The sequence below is a fragment of the Salvia splendens genome, chromosome 15, assembly GCF_004379255.2.
Source record: "Salvia splendens isolate huo1 chromosome 15, SspV2, whole genome shotgun sequence".
Classification (NCBI taxonomy): domain Eukaryota; kingdom Viridiplantae; phylum Streptophyta; class Magnoliopsida; order Lamiales; family Lamiaceae; genus Salvia; species Salvia splendens.
In genome coordinates, this window is record NC_056046.1 from 11531856 (window position 1) to 11553180 (window position 21325).

General features: G+C 34.5%; 1 protein-coding gene and 1 long non-coding RNA gene across 2 annotated transcripts; one reads left to right on the top strand and one right to left on the bottom strand.

Moving 5' to 3' along the window:
• Positions 1-316: 316 nt before the first annotated feature.
• On the bottom strand, positions 317-9923 carry LOC121769193. The gene is made up of 3 exons (XR_006043479.1): positions 9043-9923; positions 3427-6131; positions 317-515 (listed from the first exon to the last, which is right to left on the bottom strand). It is a non-coding gene; the product is annotated as an uncharacterized LOC121769193 (long non-coding RNA).
• Positions 9924-15380: 5457 nt separating this feature from the next.
• LOC121769100 (ribosome biogenesis protein NOP53-like) lies at positions 15381-19012 on the top strand. The gene is made up of 12 exons (XM_042165787.1): positions 15381-15622; positions 16282-16466; positions 16549-16597; positions 16724-16749; positions 16974-17054; positions 17141-17251; positions 17351-17445; positions 17725-17844; positions 17925-18047; positions 18220-18286; positions 18413-18492; positions 18768-19012. The coding sequence occupies exons 1-12, from the start codon at positions 15454-15456 to the stop codon at positions 18772-18774; spliced, it is 1113 nt and encodes a 370-aa protein (XP_042021721.1). The 5' UTR covers positions 15381-15453; the 3' UTR covers positions 18775-19012.
• Positions 19013-21325: the final 2313 nt, after the last annotated feature.

The following is a 21325-nucleotide window of genomic DNA, read 5'->3' on the forward strand; positions in this document are numbered from 1 at the left end:
TGCCATTGGTGCCTGATTGACCCCATGGAAGGAGCCTATCCCGTTGCCCCCGTAGGAGCCAACAGTTGGGTTGGGCATAGAACCCCCCAAGTTCGTGTTGGGCATAGTGCCCCCCACATTCGTGTTGATCCCGAAAGATCCAACACTAGTATTGAGCCCGAAGGCACCAACACTCGATCCATTAAAGGATCCGAAGGAACCACTAAAAGTGGAACCAACCGAACCACCAAAGGTGGAACCAGTGGACTGTAACACCCCTTACCCGGTAGGTAAACCAACCGAATACGTGATGTCACGTTTCAGTATCGAAAACCCGTGCTGAAATTTTCCTTTTTCTTTTTAGCTTAAAAGCATAATAAAAATCTATTACATTTAAATACATAACATTTATCCAGCGGAAAGTTAAAGATTAAACTATTACACAACATGCCACGACTACTAAACTAAGTTGACCACCAGTGACCCGCCAAAGATGCAAAACTGCTCAACACCAATGACACAATATCAACTCTAACCTGCAGGGGGAAAAAAAAGGGGGAGTGAGCTCGAAAGCCCAGTAGCAATATCCAAACTACAGAATCCAACCCTCTCAGCTAAGACAATAGTAACTACATTATTTCCTTTTTAATCTTTTGCTGGTTTTCATTTTAATTTCACAAATTTCCAAAAATTACTTACAATCTCACTATATCAAACTTATCTGTATTTTCGTCATACAACTTTTTCATATATTCTTACTTATGTCTCTTCAGATATTTCACATATCATCATATATTATTTCTTCCGCGTGAGATTCGATCAACAATCATATCATATATCATATTTCACAAATCACATATCACAGATCCTTTATTCAGAAGTCGTCAGATATTATCTTATCTTATCTTATCATATATCACAGATCACAGATTACAGATTCTTATTCAAAAGTCGTCAGATATTATTTCATCTTATCTTATTATATATCACAGATCACAGATAACAGATTCTCATTAAGAAGTCATCAGATATTCATATGAAATGTCAAGTGTTCCACATGATATCCACACATCAACACAGACATATCACAGACGTCATCACACGTATTAACATACCCGTACCAGTAGTCAAATCTTCGTCCACGACTTCAAATTTCCAAACTATGTCATCAGAAAGGTATAATAATACAAAACTTCACATATGTCATAAATTATGTCTACAAGTCTCAGATTTTTAATATTTATATCAAAACTCTCAACAGAACCATGTAACAGAATTTGTCTTCACGTATAAGATATTATCATATCAAACTACAACAGATGTTTCACATAATCTCACATTATAACTCATATATTATCATACATGTATTGTCACATATATCATCACGAATATTTTGATCAACACTAACACATAATTTCACGCATGGCCCCTTAATGTGCTTAGTGACAGACTAGGGTACGCGGATCAGATCAGAATCAGAATCAGAATCAAACACAGAAGCGGATTTTGTCCTTGAGAGGACTCCGCACAGACCACCCATTTAGGGTGCAGACAGATGATCAGACCACCCATTTGGGGTGCAGACAGATAATCCCGGGAACAAACCACCCGTAGGGTGTATATCAGACAGATCAGATAGCAGACGATCCTCGCTTCGGTTATCCAGAAGACGAGTGATCACATATAATGCAGCGCTGCTGTCCTATGGCATGCCAATTGTACCCACAGAACACACTCAAGCACGGGGCGTAAACACAATTAAATCTACTCATTTTCATCTCAATACATATTCTCAACTATTTCTAATATAACACATCAACAACTTATTTTCACACCATATCATATCGAATTTATAGATTAAATTTCGACATTCTCAAAACTATCCCAGATTCCCAACAACACAGACAGATCATACCTCATCACATATAGATAGATAGATAGATCAAGCATCACCATATTAAACCATATTTGTATACATCTCATCAACATATATCATTTATCATATCTCCTTAATGCTCATTTCCACATTATCTACCGTCACAACCATATTCTTCATTTCCACATTATCTACAGTCACAATCATATTTTCATGTTTTACTTCATAAGTCTTTTATCACATAATTACTCATAATCTACTAAGATAATAAAACATCAACACAGACAGACAAATCAGACCTCATCACATTTAATCACATTTATTTCCGTCACCTCAACATATACTCTTTTCACATATTTCATTATCAAATCAATCAACAATCCACATATTAAATTATAAACATATTTAAGCACATTATTTAATAACATCTCACATATAATCACATTATAGCACACATCATCTCAACCAAAAGAATCGAAAACCATAGAGAGGATACGCTACCTCGCAGGCTTATGAACATAAGCCTATTTCACCTTGACACTTCTCTACCCTCTAAATCCACTTCTTTGTGATCAAAACGCACTATATGCTCATTCGCTTTATGCATAGTATGAATAGCGTACCAATTAATAACTCATATTTACCCATGATCATGTTTTCATCATTAAATCATCAAAATAAATTCATTTGCTATATTAACTTAATATCCTCTTATTCTTTAACTTTCTAATATACAACTGCACTGGACTGATTCGTCATAATAATTCTATATTCATTCGGAAGGATTTAGAGGCTTGACCTAATATTTTTAAATACCCAAAGAAGTATAGTTTATAATCCAACAAGATTCATTCAAAAATTCTTAATGGTTTGAGAGATATTCTCCTTTTACCAGGGACTAACAAAATCGAACAGTTTCTGGCAACCTTTTCTACACAATTTTTATAAATAGTATTTATACTCTTTAATTAGTCACAAAATCCAGAGAACAACAAGACACCCTATAGTTAATTTAGAAATCATGAAATCAAGTTTTCATCGACTTTAAATGCCCTGAATAATTCGGATAAAACATACTAAAATATGGCAATTTACCACAATTTTGACAGTTTCCGGCGGTATTGTCTTAACAATTTATACATACAGTAAATGAACTTCTAAATTCTCCATAAAATTCAGGGGGACTCAAGACTAAATATAGTTATTTTTAAAATTGTTAAACCAAAGTTTTCACATTTCTTAACATGCTTAATAGTTCAAACTAGGAGGCGGCAGATTAGAGAGTTTGATTCTTCTCTAGCTTTTATCTCAAACCCAACCATCCCACATCAAATATCATCAATTCAGCTCTTCCCCTGTTCAATATTCATCCAAATTCACATCCATGTAATCAAACTTCTAATTCGAATATCAAACAACGACAAATGAAGGCCTATGATCGCGTAAACGTCAATATATCGAAATTTAATCGGTTAGTTTTTCCTACCCCCGAGTGAATGAAATTTCAGCCCTTCAACAACAACATATACTCAAGTTCAAGGTATAAAAATAGGATAGGAAGAAAGGGCTACCTTGATTTGTTGGCGGATACAAGATTACCCGATCGATTTACCGATTAAATGACAAATAATTGGAAATGAAAAAGCTTAAGCTTCTGGTCTTCAATGGAGAGGGGAAGGACGTGTATATGGCTGGAATGGGGTTTTGGAGTTGATGATAAACATAATTTCCTTCTAGAGGATTCTATTTATTATTAAATTATTTAGTTAGTTTTTAAATAAATTAATTATCTTGTAACATTTTATTGCCCTATCATATGATATCACATTTAGGAACTCTTTATATCATCATTTAGCATTTAAATTCTAGTTTAAGGTAAAATTATTCCCGTCTATATCTTCAAAAGTTTCGCCGATCGTTTTCGCTAAAAACTGAAATAATCGGCGATAAAAATTTTAATTACCTTCAAACTTCCCAAATCAACTCCTCATATTATTTACATACATTTTAGGTCATTTTCCATAATTTATAAAATTATTAGCCTGAAATTTTGATTTACGATTTTACGTGGGCAACGAAAATTGTCGATAATCGGTTGAACGACTTCTCGTCTAAATTTTCTAACAAAGGGTCCGACTTAACTACTAATTCACTTCACATATCTAGACATTTTGATAAGCCCTACAATCCAGGATACTACACAAATCCTAAGAATTTCCCAATTTAGTCATCGAACAGCCTTAATCGACGACTTTTCTCAAGAACGTACCAAAACTCCCTAAAACTCAATTCTTTGCTCACATATCTTTTCTAACACTTATTTAAGACTTATATTTCATTATTCCATGATTTATTGAATATCAAAATTTATTTTGTTATTTATTTTGAATTAATCCCCAAAATCCTAATTTCGGCGATTTACATCACCAAAAATTCATTTTTCCGTCTAAGGTGGATTTTGGGGCATTACAACTCATCCCCCCTAAAAAGAATTTCGTCCTCGAAATTCCATCGAATTTTCTTACTCCTGAAGCGTCATGGTTTCTCTTATGTCATTTCATGGCATTAAGTCATTTCCTATTCGTAGCGTATCCTCATTTTCCGCATCAAGCCACAAAATCATACTTAAAATCACATAATCCACCTTTCACATATAATGACACATAAGTTCATATTTCACCCTAATATATCATATTAAGATTATTAGTTCCATCATGTCACAGATTCAATAATATACATAAGCATAATTATCAAATTATATCGCATACTTCTTTACATTTTATTATCTGACAGATTTCAGCATAAGTTCCAATGTGAAATTCATAGCTCATATTCCAACAATCATTCATCAAATAGCATATAAAATCACATAATCAGCATTTTCACATTCAGATTCCCCATTCGCATTCACATGACAATGCTACCATTTTTATTACTCATTTATCTCGTACACCATTCTAGTTCATTTTTAACTTATTCATGTTGTCCTCTTATATCATATCAATTTACATACCCTTTATCATACTACATACTTCCACCTTGATTCACCACATATTGCATATTGTTTCTATTATAGTCATCATCTCTTGTTATTATAATTCCGTAGTTGATTTATTCAATTAGTTTCTAACAAAATGGGCAGCATCCCCCCTAAAATGGAGCATGCCCAAAAACCAACAGGATTCAAATTCAAACACAAAGCATCCAGACAAATTAATCATCCACAACAAAGTTCAAATATCTCCCAAATAATCAACAACAGTTCACATTATCACCAAATACCATATTTATTGTAATTTCTCAGCACACATCAATTATTAACACAATTTGCATAAATGTCAAATACCACACTCATTTTCAAATTCCATTTCATATCTAAATCTTCATTTAAATTTCCATATTCACTTAGCTCGTCTTCGAGCGCACACATAGTTCTTACGGAGTTCACATTCTAATCAGATCACCTTTTGTATCACATATCTTATATCACATCACATCATATTTCCTATTGCCCAATTTTGAGTACACATATAATACATACAGAATTCATACTTCCATTCACATCATATAGCCCGATCTTGAGCGCTCATACAACCCATTCAAGGGCACACAGATTCAGATCATATCATTTTCCCTATAACCAACATCTTATTTCGACATATTATCGAATACTATAATTGAAGCTAATCTCAATTCTTACATTAGAACACACTTTTCAACAACAGTTTCAGACACATCCTCCCTGCACTTTTTTTTTAAAGTCTTTTACACACACTGACGCTACCGATATTCGAGCTATATAGGGTGGCCAGTCCCATATAACATCTTTCTCGGTCACACGGGAAACTATGTCCCGTACTTTGTTAACTTCTTTCCACTTTAGACCTAGGCAGCTGCATCGAGTCACTGGTACTAACAAACATTTACTCCTATGTGGCATGTTTCTACACATTTTATTGACTCACTTTTATCCAGAACCGCCTAAACCTAGGCTCTGATACCAAAACTTGTAACACCCCTTACCCGGTAGGTAAACCAACCGAATACGTGATGTCACGTTTCAGTATCGAAAACCCGTGCTGAAATTTTCCTTTTTCTTTTTAGCTTAAAAGCATAATAAAAATCTATTACATTTAAATACATAACATTTATCCAGCGGAAAGTTAAAGATTAAACTATTACACAACATGCCACGACTACTAAACTAAGTTGACCACCAGTGACCCGCCAAAGATGCAAAACTGCTCAACACCAATGACACAATATCAACTCTAACCTGCAGGGGGAAAAAAAAGGGGGAGTGAGCTCGAAAGCCCAGTAGCAATATCCAAACTACAGAATCCAACCCTCTCAGCTAAGACAATAGTAACTACATTATTTCCTTTTTAATCTTTTGCTGGTTTTCATTTTAATTTCACAAATTTCCAAAAATTACTTACAATCTCACTATATCAAACTTATCTGTATTTTCGTCATACAACTTTTTCATATATTCTTACTTATGTCTCTTCAGATATTTCACATATCATCATATATTATTTCTTCCGCGTGAGATTCGATCAACAATCATATCATATATCATATTTCACAAATCACATATCACAGATCCTTTATTCAGAAGTCGTCAGATATTATCTTATCTTATCTTATCATATATCACAGATCACAGATTACAGATTCTTATTCAAAAGTCGTCAGATATTATTTCATCTTATCTTATTATATATCACAGATCACAGATAACAGATTCTCATTAAGAAGTCATCAGATATTCATATGAAATGTCAAGTGTTCCACATGATATCCACACATCAACACAGACATATCACAGACGTCATCACACGTATTAACATACCCGTACCAGTAGTCAAATCTTCGTCCACGACTTCAAATTTCCAAACTATGTCATCAGAAAGGTATAATAATACAAAACTTCACATATGTCATAAATTATGTCTACAAGTCTAAGATTTTTAATATTTATATCAAAACTCTCAACAGAACCATGTAACAGAATTTGTCTTCACGTATAAGATATTATCATATCAAACTACAACAGATGTTTCACATAATCTCACATTATAACTCGTATATTATCATACATGTATTGTCACATATATCATCACGAATATTTTGATCAACACTAACACATAATTTCACGCATGGCCCCTTAATGTGCTTAGTGACAGACTAGGGTACGCGGATCAGATCAGAATCAGAATCAGAATCAAACACAGAAGCGGATTTTGTCCTTGAGAGGACTCCGCACAGACCACCCATTTAGGGTGCAGACAGATGATCAGACCACCCATTTGGGGTGCAGACAGATAATCCCGGGAACAAACCACCCGTAGGGTGTATATCAGACAGATCAGATAGCAGACGATCCTCGCTTCGGTTATCCAGAAGACGAGTGATCACATATAATGCAGCGCTGCTGTCCTATGGCATGCCAATTGTACCCACAGAACACACTCAAGCACGGGGCGTAAACACAATTAAATCTACTCATTTTCATCTCAATACATATTCTCAACTATTTCTAATATAACACATCAACAACTTATTTTCACACCATATCATATCGAATTTATAGATTAAATTTCGACATTCTCAAAACTATCCCAGATTCCCAACAACACAGACAGATCATACCTCATCACATATAGATAGATAGATAGATCAAGCATCACCATATTAAACCATATTTGTATACATCTCATCAACATATATCATTTATCATATCTCCTTAATGCTCATTTCCACATTATCTACCGTCACAACCATATTCTTCATTTCCACATTATCTACAGTCACAATCATATTTTCATGTTTTACTTCATAAGTCTTTTATCACATAATTACTCATAATCTACTAAGATAATAAAACATCAACACAGACAGACAAATCAGACCTCATCACATTTAATCACATTTATTTCCGTCACCTCAACATATACTCTTTTCACATATTTCATTATCAAATCAATCAACAATCCACATATTAAATTATAAACATATTTAAGCACATTATTTAATAACATCTCACATATAATCACATTATAGCACACATCATCTCAACCAAAAGAATCGAAAACCATAGAGAGGATACGCTACCTCGCAGGCTTATGAACATAAGCCTATTTCACCTTGACACTTCTCTACCCTCTAAATCCACTTCTTTGTGATCAAAACGCACTATATGCTCATTCGCTTTATGCATAGTATGAATAGCGTACCAATTAATAACTCATATTTACCCATGATCATGTTTTCATCATTAAATCATCAAAATAAATTCATTTGCTATATTAACTTAATATCCTCTTATTCTTTAACTTTCTAATATACAACTGCACTGGACTGATTCGTCATAATAATTCTATATTCATTCGGAAGGATTTAGAGGCTTGACCTAATATTTTTAAATACCCAAAGAAGTATAGTTTATAATCCAACAAGATTCATTCAAAAATTCTTAATGGTTTGAGAGATATTCTCCTTTTACCAGGGACTAACAAAATCGAACAGTTTCTGGCAACCTTTTCTACACAATTTTTATAAATAGTATTTATACTCTTTAATTAGTCACAAAATCCAGAGAACAACAAGACACCCTATAGTTAATTTAGAAATCATGAAATCAAGTTTTCATCGACTTTAAATGCCCTGAATAATTCGGATAAAACATACTAAAATATGGCAATTTACCACAATTTTGACAGTTTCCGGCGGTATTGTCTTAACAATTTATACATACAGTAAATGAACTTCTAAATTCTCCATAAAATTCAGGGGGACTCAAGACTAAATATAGTTATTTTTAAAATTGTTAAACCAAAGTTTTCACATTTCTTAACATGCTTAATAGTTCAAACTAGGAGGCGGCAGATTAGAGAGTTTGATTCTTCTCTAGCTTTTATCTCAAACCCAACCATCCCACATCAAATATCATCAATTCAGCTCTTCCCCTGTTCAATATTCATCCAAATTCACATCCATGTAATCAAACTTCTAATTCGAATATCAAACAACGACAAATGAAGGCCTATGATCGCGTAAACGTCAATATATCGAAATTTAATCGGTTAGTTTTTCCTACCCCCGAGTGAATGAAATTTCAGCCCTTCAACAACAACATATACTCAAGTTCAAGGTATAAAAATAGGATAGGAAGAAAGGGCTACCTTGATTTGTTGGCGGATACAAGATTACCCGATCGATTTACCGATTAAATGACAAATAATTGGAAATGAAAAAGCTTAAGCTTCTGGTCTTCAATGGAGAGGGGAAGGACGTGTATATGGCTGGAATGGGGTTTTGGAGTTGATGATAAACATAATTTCCTTCTAGAGGATTCTATTTATTATTAAATTATTTAGTTAGTTTTTAAATAAATTAATTATCTTGTAACATTTTATTGCCCTATCATATGATATCACATTTAGGAACTCTTTATATCATCATTTAGCATTTAAATTCTAGTTTAAGGTAAAATTATTCCCGTCTATATCTTCAAAAGTTTCGCCGATCGTTTTCGCTAAAAACTGAAATAATCGGCGATAAAAATTTTAATTACCTTCAAACTTCCCAAATCAACTCCTCATATTATTTACATACATTTTAGGTCATTTTCCATAATTTATAAAATTATTAGCCTGAAATTTTGATTTACGATTTTACGTGGGCAACGAAAATTGTCGATAATCGGTTGAACGACTTCTCGTCTAAATTTTCTAACAAAGGGTCCGACTTAACTACTAATTCACTTCACATATCTAGACATTTTGATAAGCCCTACAATCCAGGATACTACACAAATCCTAAGAATTTCCCAATTTAGTCATCGAACAGCCTTAATCGACGACTTTTCTCAAGAACGTACCAAAACTCCCTAAAACTCAATTCTTTGCTCACATATCTTTTCTAACACTTATTTAAGACTTATATTTCATTATTCCATGATTTATTGAATATCAAAATTTATTTTGTTATTTATTTTGAATTAATCCCCAAAATCCTAATTTCGGCGATTTACATCACCAAAAATTCACTTTTCCGTCTAAGGTGGATTTTGGGGCATTACATGGACGCCCCAAAAGGGTTGTCCCAAACCCATGGGACAGTTGATGAGGCGGCAGGGAAGCCAAGGGTCGACATCATGGAAATGGTGGATGCATTGGCAGATGCACCGGTGGATGGAGTGGGAAGAGTGACGGCGGCGTTGGATGCGGCAGTGGCCGGAGCCCGGAGTGGTGGCAGAGATGGTGTTGACGTTGGTCGACATTTCCAGCAAAGGTTTAAGTTTCGAAAGTTTTTAATTCGTTTTCTGAAAGTCTAATGTCTTCAGTAATGTATATCTCGTCTTGCGATTGTTGGAGATATAGCTACAAAAAGCAACACTAACCGGGCGTAATACAACCCGAGAGAAAAGAAAAGAAAAACAGAAACGAAAATTACAATGGGAATTCGAAACTGTAAAGAAGAACTTAGCCGAGTCGAGGAGGCCTCTTCCCGCAAGACGAGATACGCCTCGGTAGTGCTCTCGGTTTGACGTGTCGTCCCCAAAGGTAAAACGACTACGTCTCTGGTGAAGCAGCACCGCTATCAGCAGAGCTCCGGTGAACTGGATGGAGGAGAGGGCAGAGCTTCGACAGAAAGACAATGCAGAGAGAAGGAGAGAGCTTATGCTTGTGAATGGTATATCCTAATGCATTGGAATGACTAGCTTATTTATAGGCCAAGCCATGAAGGCTCATCATGGCAGATTCGTAACCGTCGGCGGTTACAAGCGTGTGCTTTTCTCACGTGTCAGCTTTGACTGTGCCACGCTTGACGACGTGTCAAGCCACTTGGATTGCTGACTCAGTGGTGGTCTAAAAAGATTATTACGGGTCCAGACCCGAGCCCAAAGACCAATTGCCAAGATCAAGATCAAGATCGGGATCAGGACTGGGCCCGCGACCACGGGCTCGGGCGGGCGGGCGGCGGCGGCGCGCGCGTGCGCGCGCGTGTGGGCTCTTTCACCCATCTTGGTCCACTATAATTATTAAGTAGCATAAAGTCACTTAATTTAAACACATTAAAAGATGTGTTACTTCTCCAATGTGGGATAATTAACACCAGTTAGTTATTTCCTAAGCTCAAACTCAAAGCTTTAATTAAAAGCTAATTATGCCCAACTTTAATCCACTATTTCTCACTCACCGGAAATCGGATTTGAGAAAATGAATATACTATATTTATCTACGTAAAATGTAGATCGACGCTATATCATTTAATTTCACAAAATTAAATGTTTCGTCACATTTATTATTTGGTCAAAATCCATTGACCGGGCATATCTAATCCATGATTTTTACAAATAAGTCATAAAATATTAGGATGATTTAACTTCATTCCAGTAGGTTTTTTACTTCATTCAAATAGGATTATTACTTCATCCAAGTACACACATGTTTCGCGGGAGACGTCAAGACCATCCTGTCGACGTTGATAGTCCTAAAATTCCAGCTATGACAACAAAATGAAGTGATAGCCTAATTGAATGGTGTAATAAGCACATTGAATGATGTAATACACTATTTGAATGGAGTATACGTAGAAACATTTGAAGTCCCACTATAATGAAGTAAAATATTAGGATGATTTAACTTCATTCCAGTAGGTTTTTTACTTCATTCAAATAGGATTATTACTTCATCCAAGTACACACATGTTTCGCGGGAGACGTCAAGACCATCCTGTCGACGTTGATAGTCCTAAAATTCCAGCTATGACAACAAAATGAAGTGATAGCCTAATTGAATGGTGTAATAAGCACATTGAATGATGTAATACACTATTTGAATGGAGTATACGTAGAAACATTTGAAGTCCCACTATAATGAAGTAAATATCTTGTCCAATGAAGTAATAACATTTTTTAATGAAGTAATAAACCTACTGGAATGAATTGTATTTTTAAAAGTGAATAAAGTAAAAACACAGTTTAATGAATTCGAATGAAGCATGTGTTGAATCTTTTCAAAACCTACTGGAAGTAAGTAAAAACATATTATAGTTTCAAGGCATCACGTACCAGACCAGAATGATTTAATAAACCTGCTAGAATGAAGTAAATTGGCTTTGTAATGACGATCGAAATAATTTACATATCAGCGAATTTGATAAAAACAACTAGATCTAATGATCCTAATTTGATCTCTAGTTCGATCTTTAAAATTGATTCGACAATGATCACAACTCCTAGTATTACTATTATTTAGAATACATATAATTGTCAGGCTCAATTAAAATTATCACACCTTCTCGTCTCACAACTGTATAGTGTTAGTATATGGTAATTAGTTGAACATATTTAATATAATAATAATGAGTAATGACAATGTTGGATATTTTTATTGCATGCCATGAGTTTTATGCATTCCTTATTATTGTGTTATTGTATTGATGTCATTACTTCAATTTTAGTAAGTAAAACTATTTTATTTTTGTCGTTAATCGATTTCAATAAGTTTGGGCTCGGCCCAAAATGAAACGTTCGAACACCACAGTCGAACTAAACGGCCCCCACTACAAAAATTCGATTAGATTTAACAAATAAAAACAGAAAATTAATAAAAGCCCTAATTCATTGGTTGCGCCGCTATACATTCACAGTAATTTTTATATTCTTCACTATCCTTCATTCTTTCGATATAAAAAAAAACCAGTGCTAGGGTTTTAGCTATCCCTCAATAATTTTTTGCAGCGGCTTTCTGCTTTGCTCTCCAGGTTTTTCGATTTGTTTGTATTGTGCTACTTTCGATTATTGCCTGGCGTTTCTTCAGTTTTATTTTTATCGGTTTCTGGTATCGATTGTTTTTGTATGTTGTTCTTCAATTGTTGCTTGCTTCCGTTGTAGGTTTGCGCGGCAGAATTGTGTGAATTCTTAATTTTATTTCCGCGCATCGTGAGCTAGATTGTTCGTGGTGTTATTGTACATTATTGCTTCCTTTGTAGAATTGTTGAAAGCATTAAGTATCAATAATCTCAATAAATATCTTCAGTTTTAAATAATTTGTATACACTAGCATAGCTATCCAATTAGAATTAGATTAACCTAGATTAGGATACTGGACGCATTCCTCTACACGGGAGCAAGTATGTGTTTTGTTTATGTGTGTCCTAATCTATTTACTGTTTTAGGAAAATAACAAATTGGCTTAATATCTCCTACAAGAATCTTCTGTTTTAGTAAAAGACCAAATTAGCTTACAATCTGGATGTTTATCCTTTAGCAGGATGGAATCACAAATCAAGCATGCTGTGGTTATCAAGGTCATTGGGAGGACTGGATCTCGTGGGCAGGTAACTCAGGTCAGGGTGAAATTCATTGATGATCAAAACCGTTTCATAATGAGAAACGTCAAGGGACCCGTTAGGGAGGGTGACATTCTCACCTTGTTGGAGTCTGAGAGAGAGGCGAGGAGGCTCCGTTGATTTCTCTGCGCCGTTTCTTGCTGTGGCAATACCTTTTTGAAATTTTATTATGATGTAGGCTGTCTCTGGATTTTGGTAAACATTTTAGATGCAAAATATCACCTCAAATGCGAGCACTTATTGCTGCCTTTGTTTCTGAATCCGCCTTGTTTTGATGTTTGCCACAATTGTGTGTTTAATATATTGATGTTTGCCACAATTGTGTGTTTAATATATTGATGTTTGCAATTCCTTTTCTGAATTTAGCAATTTATATAAGTACATGCCTTGATTTCCAAGTTAAAGAATTCAACTTAGAGTGGGTGATGATATGCGAAGTATTTGCTCTTATTAATGATTTGCTATATTTTGAAATTGGTATCTTGTAATGAAATAGGAGTTGAATATGCATATATGTCGATATTAATGCAAAGTCTTTTTCTTTTAGCTTTGGTCTGAATGTTTTTTATGGTCAGAGCAATAAGCCACTGCAATCCAGGATTGTTTGTTTAAACTTTGATCACCGGTTTAATTTGACTGGCAATTTCGTTTCTGAAATAGTAACAATCCGCGGTTTTTGTTGAGCTACTTTTCTGCTCAAATTGACGATTTTTATGTTCTCCACGAACTAGAACATACTCCTACAACTTAATCATTTTAAGGTACTTGATATAATATTTATGGTGGTTGAATGTTTTTTATGGTTAGACATCAATCTTCGTATCGCACTATTGACAAAGCAAATATTCGCCTAGATTGTAATTATGTACTATCATAGTATTCATAGTTCTACTATTTGACAATATATAGAATATGCCTCATTTTTCAATATTATTATGTGTATTTGGGCACACATCATTGGGACATGTTGATTCTGTGTGGAAAATGTAAGAACTCATGATTGGAATTGTAAATATTAAAGTGTCTCAGCGTTGTTCGATTGTGGTTATTGAGATAACCGCAACAATTTCTTATTCCGTAATACTTTGATACTATTAGGACCTGTTCGGTCTTCCATATTTTCACTTTGAAGAAATAAATGTGGTCATATTTAAATGTTGATGACCCCACTATAATGAAAGTCAATTGCATCAATTGGTGTACAAGAAAAGAGTGTCAGAATTTGATGTGATGGATTTGTTTGACTACTATTGTAGGCGTGATTGACCAATATTGCCCCTGTCATTCCACACAAATCCCACCGACTACCCAATCCTATAAACCGTGCCAACACCAAAATGTCAAATTTCACTGGTCAAATTGGTAATCTGACACACGATTATCGATGCACTGTAGCGGAGCAGTTTTCAAATATCAAGTAGGATGCCATAATTATATACGCCGAACCATCATTATTCACCTGTTTTCACACCAATTCTGCCCATTTAGCAAACATCAAACTAGCCCTTAATATATTTATCTTCTCCTATATTTTTCATCTCAAATTGACTTGACAACCATACCCTTACTTATGATATGACTACACCTTTTTGTTGTTGCATACAAATATCATGTCATTCACGTAAAGTACCAAACACTATTGTGCTACCACTATACTTTCGAGTTTGGATTGCAACAACTTTCATGGGTGAATAGTGTGGGCCTTGGCCTTTTATAGGTCTTGCAAATTATAAAACTATGAAGGTGAACACAAAAATTTCCAAGAATTGACCAATTTTTGGTATATCTATAAAGTTTAATCCTAAAAATGAAAAATTGTCCCAAACCTAAGAACCTATCACGTTGTCTCAAAATTCTTCCGCTACTACCAAGCTCAAATATGTGTGTAGTAAAAAAGATGATAATGGTGCAATTCATAGTGATGGCAGCTCGCATTTCGTTGAGAGCTGCTAAAAATCAAGCAAGAATTCATTATACAGCTTATCGATTTGCTGCAATTTAACTGGAAGTCAACTACCTGAATCCATGATTTTCTTCCCAGGGGTATATTTGTCCCGCAGAACTACAATTAGAAAAAATAAAAATAAAAATAAAAATAAAAATAAAAATAAAAATAAGAAAGAAAAAGAATCCCTAAAATAAAACCAGAGCCGCCACCCGCTCTTCTTCTTTGCCTTTTTTTCTGTACCGCCACTTCTTCTTCGCGAGAGAGGAGGACAGAGAGGCCTGCAGCGATGGGTAAGAGAGCGAAGAGTTCAAGGAAGGGAAAGAAAGAATGGAGGGCAAACATAAGCACTGAAGACATTGAAGATTATTTTGAGAAAACCACCAAAGACGCTCTTTCCGGTGGCTCTTTGGCTGATGTGCCTAGCGATTCTCTTTTCTTCCTTGATAAATCCAGAGGTATGAAACTTGTTTTTGATTGTTACACTGAATACATAAAAACTCTGGGGAACCTCTTTCAAATTGATAGATTATTTATTCAATTGAACTTTCATCTTTAGTAGGGTTTTAGAAATTTAGTAGCTATGAAGTCTTTTGTTGGGTTCTAGAAATTTAGTAAGAAAATGTAGTACTTCCAAGAGATATCAATATCACGATTAAGAATTTTAGTATGCTTTGAATTTGAATTCCAATTCAGTTAGTGAAACTTAACAAGAGAGGGTCTTTGATGAAATAAGCTCTAAAGTTATGTACTTTTTCTCAGAGAAGTCTACTGAATGTTGTAATCTGCAATGGGACTGGTGGATGTCATGAATTGCTTTATAAGAGTTCTCTACTGATATTGGATTTTATAATTTATAGTTTGAGCTTTCCTATCCGAAACCAATTATTAATTTATGATACAATTTTGTTATTTGATAGCTCTCATTCACTTGTATTTTATCTTATTTCTTAGTGAACTGTTTGGAAGTATAATTTCCATATAACTATAGGCTTTGTTGCTATTTTATTTCTTAATGAACTGTTCAGAACTGATATGTAGCTACAAGCCTTGTTCTGGCCTTCTTGAGAATCATGATCATTTTAGAATGCAACCAACTGGAGATTTTCATTTGCAGATCTTTCTGTTAAGCGGAAGATTGAGAAAAACAGAGAAAAAGTACTGCGATGTGATAGTGTTTTGCAGAGAAACCCTTTTATCAAAGCTATTCCGTCCTCTACACAGAATAAGAAAAAGTCAAATAGAAAGGGTAAAGCTGTACCAACACCAGTAGATGAAGATGTTGCACAGGGCAGTCTGAAGGTTAGTTTCGTCTGGAGTTGCTTCAAAGTGATTCTTCAAGTGAATTAGGGCAATTCTTATATTTCTAATTCAATCATTTCAGGATGAAAGTACACACGATTCTGGTGTTCTTGACTTGTGGGAAGAGAAAGGTAACTCCATTTGTGTGGGTGCGCGCGTGTGCGCATATATGCATGTGTATATGTCTATTTCTTTCTACTTTTGTTTGCGACAACCATTTGTTATTCATAATAGATTTTTGCATTTCACTTTTGCAGGAGGAGTCGAGGCCAAAATAAAAAAGGTATAACATTATTTAGCATGCATATTTGGTGTCTGCATGTGTAGCCAATTATATTGTTTAAGGAATCATTATGTGATGGGTTTGCATGCTTGAGATTCTGATAGTTTCTCAGTTGTCTGTGTCCAGAACTTTTTGGGAGTGCAAATTTAGTACTGAGCAATATAGTTCACTAGACATAAGTTTTTTTTAATCCATTGGGGTTAATTAGCTGTTAATAATGACAGAAGCCCAAGACTTGCATTATTCCTGCTGTCGAGGTTGAACATCCTGGATGTTCTTTCAATCCTCATCCCGAGAGCCATCAGGTTGGTAGCTATCTTTTATTTATGTACTTTCATCATTTTCCCTTTTCTTTCCATATTAATGGTTAATCCTTGAACTGTTATTATAGGATGCTTTAGCTCGTGCTGTTGCAGATGAAATGCAAAAAATTTACCAACATGAATTGGGGCCTCAGCCCATCCCTTTAGTTGTCCCTGGTGAAGCTATTGATGAAGAATACGTACGTACCTCATCCCAAACTTGTTACTTGAAATGTGCTTTAACAGTTTCACTTATTTACTTATGAAATTGTCATGCACTTCCATCTTAAATGCATCAGAAATATTTCCTTGAGGCAGATGCGGATGATGGAACTGATGATGATGAGCAAAATGAAAATCAGGATGATGACGGAGATGTGGATGCAGAAAAGAGGTGAGAGTCTTTATTGGACTTTGTTTCTTTTGATCATTAAATATATTTGTTTCCCTTTTCTGCACGGATAAGTGGAATAGTAGCTTTGCTTTGCAGAATTATGGTTTCTTGTATATGGTGTGGTGTCCATATTGATTATTGAGTATCTCTCTATTGGTTTTGGACTGTTGGTGGAATCAGTTTTCAATGTTAAATTGATTGATCCATATGATATTTATATTCTCAAGATAAGTTGTCAAAGAAAGTTGAATATCACTGGTTGTGATGGAAACTATGCAGTTCTCAGAAAACCAAAAGGGTGACACGGGTGGAGTTCAACCGGAGGGCTAGACGGAAAGAACAGTTGAGAATTGAAGCAGAAGCCAGAAAAGTGAAGGGACTTTCAAAAGACATAGACAGGTAAAGAATTAATACATCTCCAATCCAAGATAATCGTGCTTTACTTTAAATGCACTAAGTTGGTTCTCTGGTGTGAGTAGTTTATCAGAAATAATGCAAGAAATAGCGAAAGAGGATGAAGAGAAACATAACAGACATCTTCGGCGGATTGTTGCTAAACAAGAAAGATTGAAAGCTCGTCCATCTCGCTTGGGAAAGTACAAGTATGGCGATAGATTATAGTGCATTTTTATGAACTTTTATCTTCCATCCATGTGAAGTTCTGTTGAAATAGGGAGCAACCACAGTGACATAGATCAATTACTTATCTCTTATCTTTCATATCTTCTATTGAAGTGTTAATATCTAGGATGTCATATGTATCCCGTGTTTCAGATTCGAGCCTTCTCCACTCCAAGTTCTATTAACTGAAGAGAAAACTGGTTCACTTCGGCAGTTGAAGGTTTTTCATTTGACTTTTGTCTTTTCCTTTCCAGAACTATCACCTCAACTTAATTCTCTAACAACATTTACAAGTGAAATTGACTTTCTTGTGTTGTTTTTTTGGGTGTATCGCTTCCGGAAATAGGGCTGTTGTACGCTAGTCAGAGATCGTTACAAGAGCCTGGAGAAAAGAGGCCTGATTATCCCAACAAGGAAGGGTAGCAGGTTAGTTCAACTCTCGTATTAGCCACAATTATTATACATTCTTTTCTTTTTTATATATATTTTTGAGTTATACAGTAGCATTATAAGAACTCGTACACATACACGAATGCTAAATGCTTCCGTCCCAATTATTGCAGTGAATATATCTCCTCATAGATCCGTCTTGTATATAAACTTCTAAACGGGTTTCCATTAGGATTTAATTTTAGATTTTCCGCTGCAGATTGTAATTTGTAATGCCTAACAATTGTTATGATTTTGATTCCTCTGAGCAGGAGGTAGGAATGGTTTCTACGTGAAGATGGAGTGGGATATTTAGAGAGAAAGTGAAGCTGTGCTTCATTGTTTTGCAGTCGAGTTCTTTCTATCGTTTGAGTAGCCGGAGAAATTACCAGTCGAGTTCAGTCACATCAAATATTTGTTTTATTTGTTTTAATGTTTGCGAGACTGATATATGTAATGCATGCTTTACTTGGTTATTCGGATGATTGAATGATAAAGACGAGATCTTTGGAGTTTACTATGAGCATAACTGTCAAAGGTGCATGTCACTTTCGTAGTAAGATTAGTCATATCATAACATTAAAGAATTAAAAAATGTGCTTATCCATCTATCAAATAGATTCGTGAATCAAAATTAATGTTTTATCTCAAAAGTAGACTACTTAACTTTTATTATTGTTTAAGTAACTTTTTTCTCTCGTATTTAATCAATTTTGTATTACTCATATTTTAGCAATTCGGCATATTTAATCAATTTTGTATTACTCGTATTTTAGCAATTCGGCATTAAAATTTGTGCTGCATTATTAAAACTAATATATGGAGCATTTAGTTATATTTTATCAATTTAGTATTAATATTTGGACCGATCATTATTAATATTATTTTGAATGAGTACTAGTGGTTTCTGAATAGCCCATTATTCGATAAAATAAAATAATTTTATTAACTCGGCCAATATTAAAAAATTTATACAATGGGCAATTTTAATTGTTTATTGATTAATGGGGGATAGCCAATCATTTGGGTTATAGTGGGGAGTGATATCAATGTCCCATCTGCAGGCGTGCCAAAACAAATGTTAAGGTCTTCATTTTCAGCCTACGAATTTGCTTTTGCAACCAAAGCCCCACCAACACAATTATGATATAAAAAAAATATTCCCCTAAATTCGTGAAAAAACAAACAAATTATTTACTTATTCAATATTCAAAATGAGCATAGTCTACCACTATGCAGTTTCAATAATTGAACAAGTAGAAAGTTTGATATTTGGTAGCGTCGTTTTCTTAAAGCAATATTTTGACTACTCGAAATAGCCATCAAATTTGGTTGACTCCCACAATTATTATTGGCGTGAAAAAAATGTCCTTTTCACTGTGGAGTTGAAATCATTTTGTTAATGATAACGAATAATTATAAGTGGATTAGTCACAAGAATATATTGTGCTTTATGTATTCCAAAATTGGAGTGTTTTATGAGTGTGATTCGAACATAATTAAGAAGTCCAGCTAACTAGGTTTGCAATTAGAAGGGAATCGCATGCTAATGCTAATGCTAATGCTATATTATGTTTTCCAATAATTACAGTGGCCGTCGTTGAAATTGAATAGGGTGTGGTGTTGACACCCTATTGATATTAGTAAAATATTAAACAAAATTAGTCATGCATATATGTGATTAATTACATGATCTAATTGTAACATGCTGAAAATAAATAAAACCTTCGTAGATTACGCTTTAAAATTTTCCACTCTTGTAATATGAATAATAATGAGACATGATGAGACCGGTTACGATGTCGTTTCGCATATATTTGTCCGGTGTAGAGTGGTCACATCAACATGTATGAAAATATTTTGTTTGAATTGATTTATATTTGTAGTCTAATATGTAAACAAAATTGATATGGGCTGTGCTGTGCTGTGCTGTGCTGTCTTCGCCACAAATCAATATATACTCCATTTTTTTTGTAGAGAATCCTCTAAAATGACTCCGTTCTATTAACATTCCTACTATTTCCAATAAATGGATGATCATGACTCCTTTATAAATAAGTGAATAATCCTCGTTCTTGAATGATCCATTTCTAACCAGTTTTAATATTGATAGTAGAATAGCAGGGGGTGTTCGGTTTGCAAGATTGTATCCGGGATTAAATTTGTAGTGTGTTTGGTTCATGAGATTCAACCTCGCAACTCAATCCTAGATGGGTAATCATGGGATAATTAGGGGGTGTTCGGTTTGCAAGATTGTATTCGAGATTAAATTTGTAGTGTATTTGGTTCATGAGATTCAACTCCACAACTCAATCCTAGATGGATAATCATGAGATAATTAGTCATAGCTAACCCCCTATGACTAAAATAATCTCACAACTTAATCCTAGATTGTATCTTGGTATTATTTTATCTTGAAAACCGAACATCACCTTAGTCATAGCTAACCCCATATGACTAAAATAATCTGGCAACTCAATCTAGATTGTATCTTGGTATTATTTTATTCTAGAATCCGAACACCACCTATATTACTTCCGCCCCAGATATTAATCTTATTTTTTCATTTTATTCATCCCACAAGATAAATAGAAAATATATAGAACGTGCAATCATTCACTAATTGGCAAAGTAATCATCTCTCACAAGAGCGTCTAGTGCATGCCTTGGCACTAGATGACGCTATTCACGTAATAGATGTATTATGTCCTATATTTCATATTTGTGTGTTATCTTGACACACACTCTCTCACACATATATATAGATAGATAACACACACACATAGTATTACTATATCAATAATCCTTCTCTGTGTGTCTGATTCAATCT

Coding starts and splice junctions, on each gene's coding strand:
- LOC121769100 (XM_042165787.1), top strand. CDS start 15,454: ATGGGTAAGAGAGCGAAGAGTTCAAGGAAGGGAAAGAAAGAATGGAGG. Junction 16,598..16,723: donor TGACTTGTGGGAAGAGAAAG/GTAACTCCATTT, acceptor TCACTTTTGCAG/GAGGAGTCGAGGCCAAAATA. Junction 17,055..17,140: donor CTCATCCCGAGAGCCATCAG/GTTGGTAGCTAT, acceptor CTGTTATTATAG/GATGCTTTAGCTCGTGCTGT.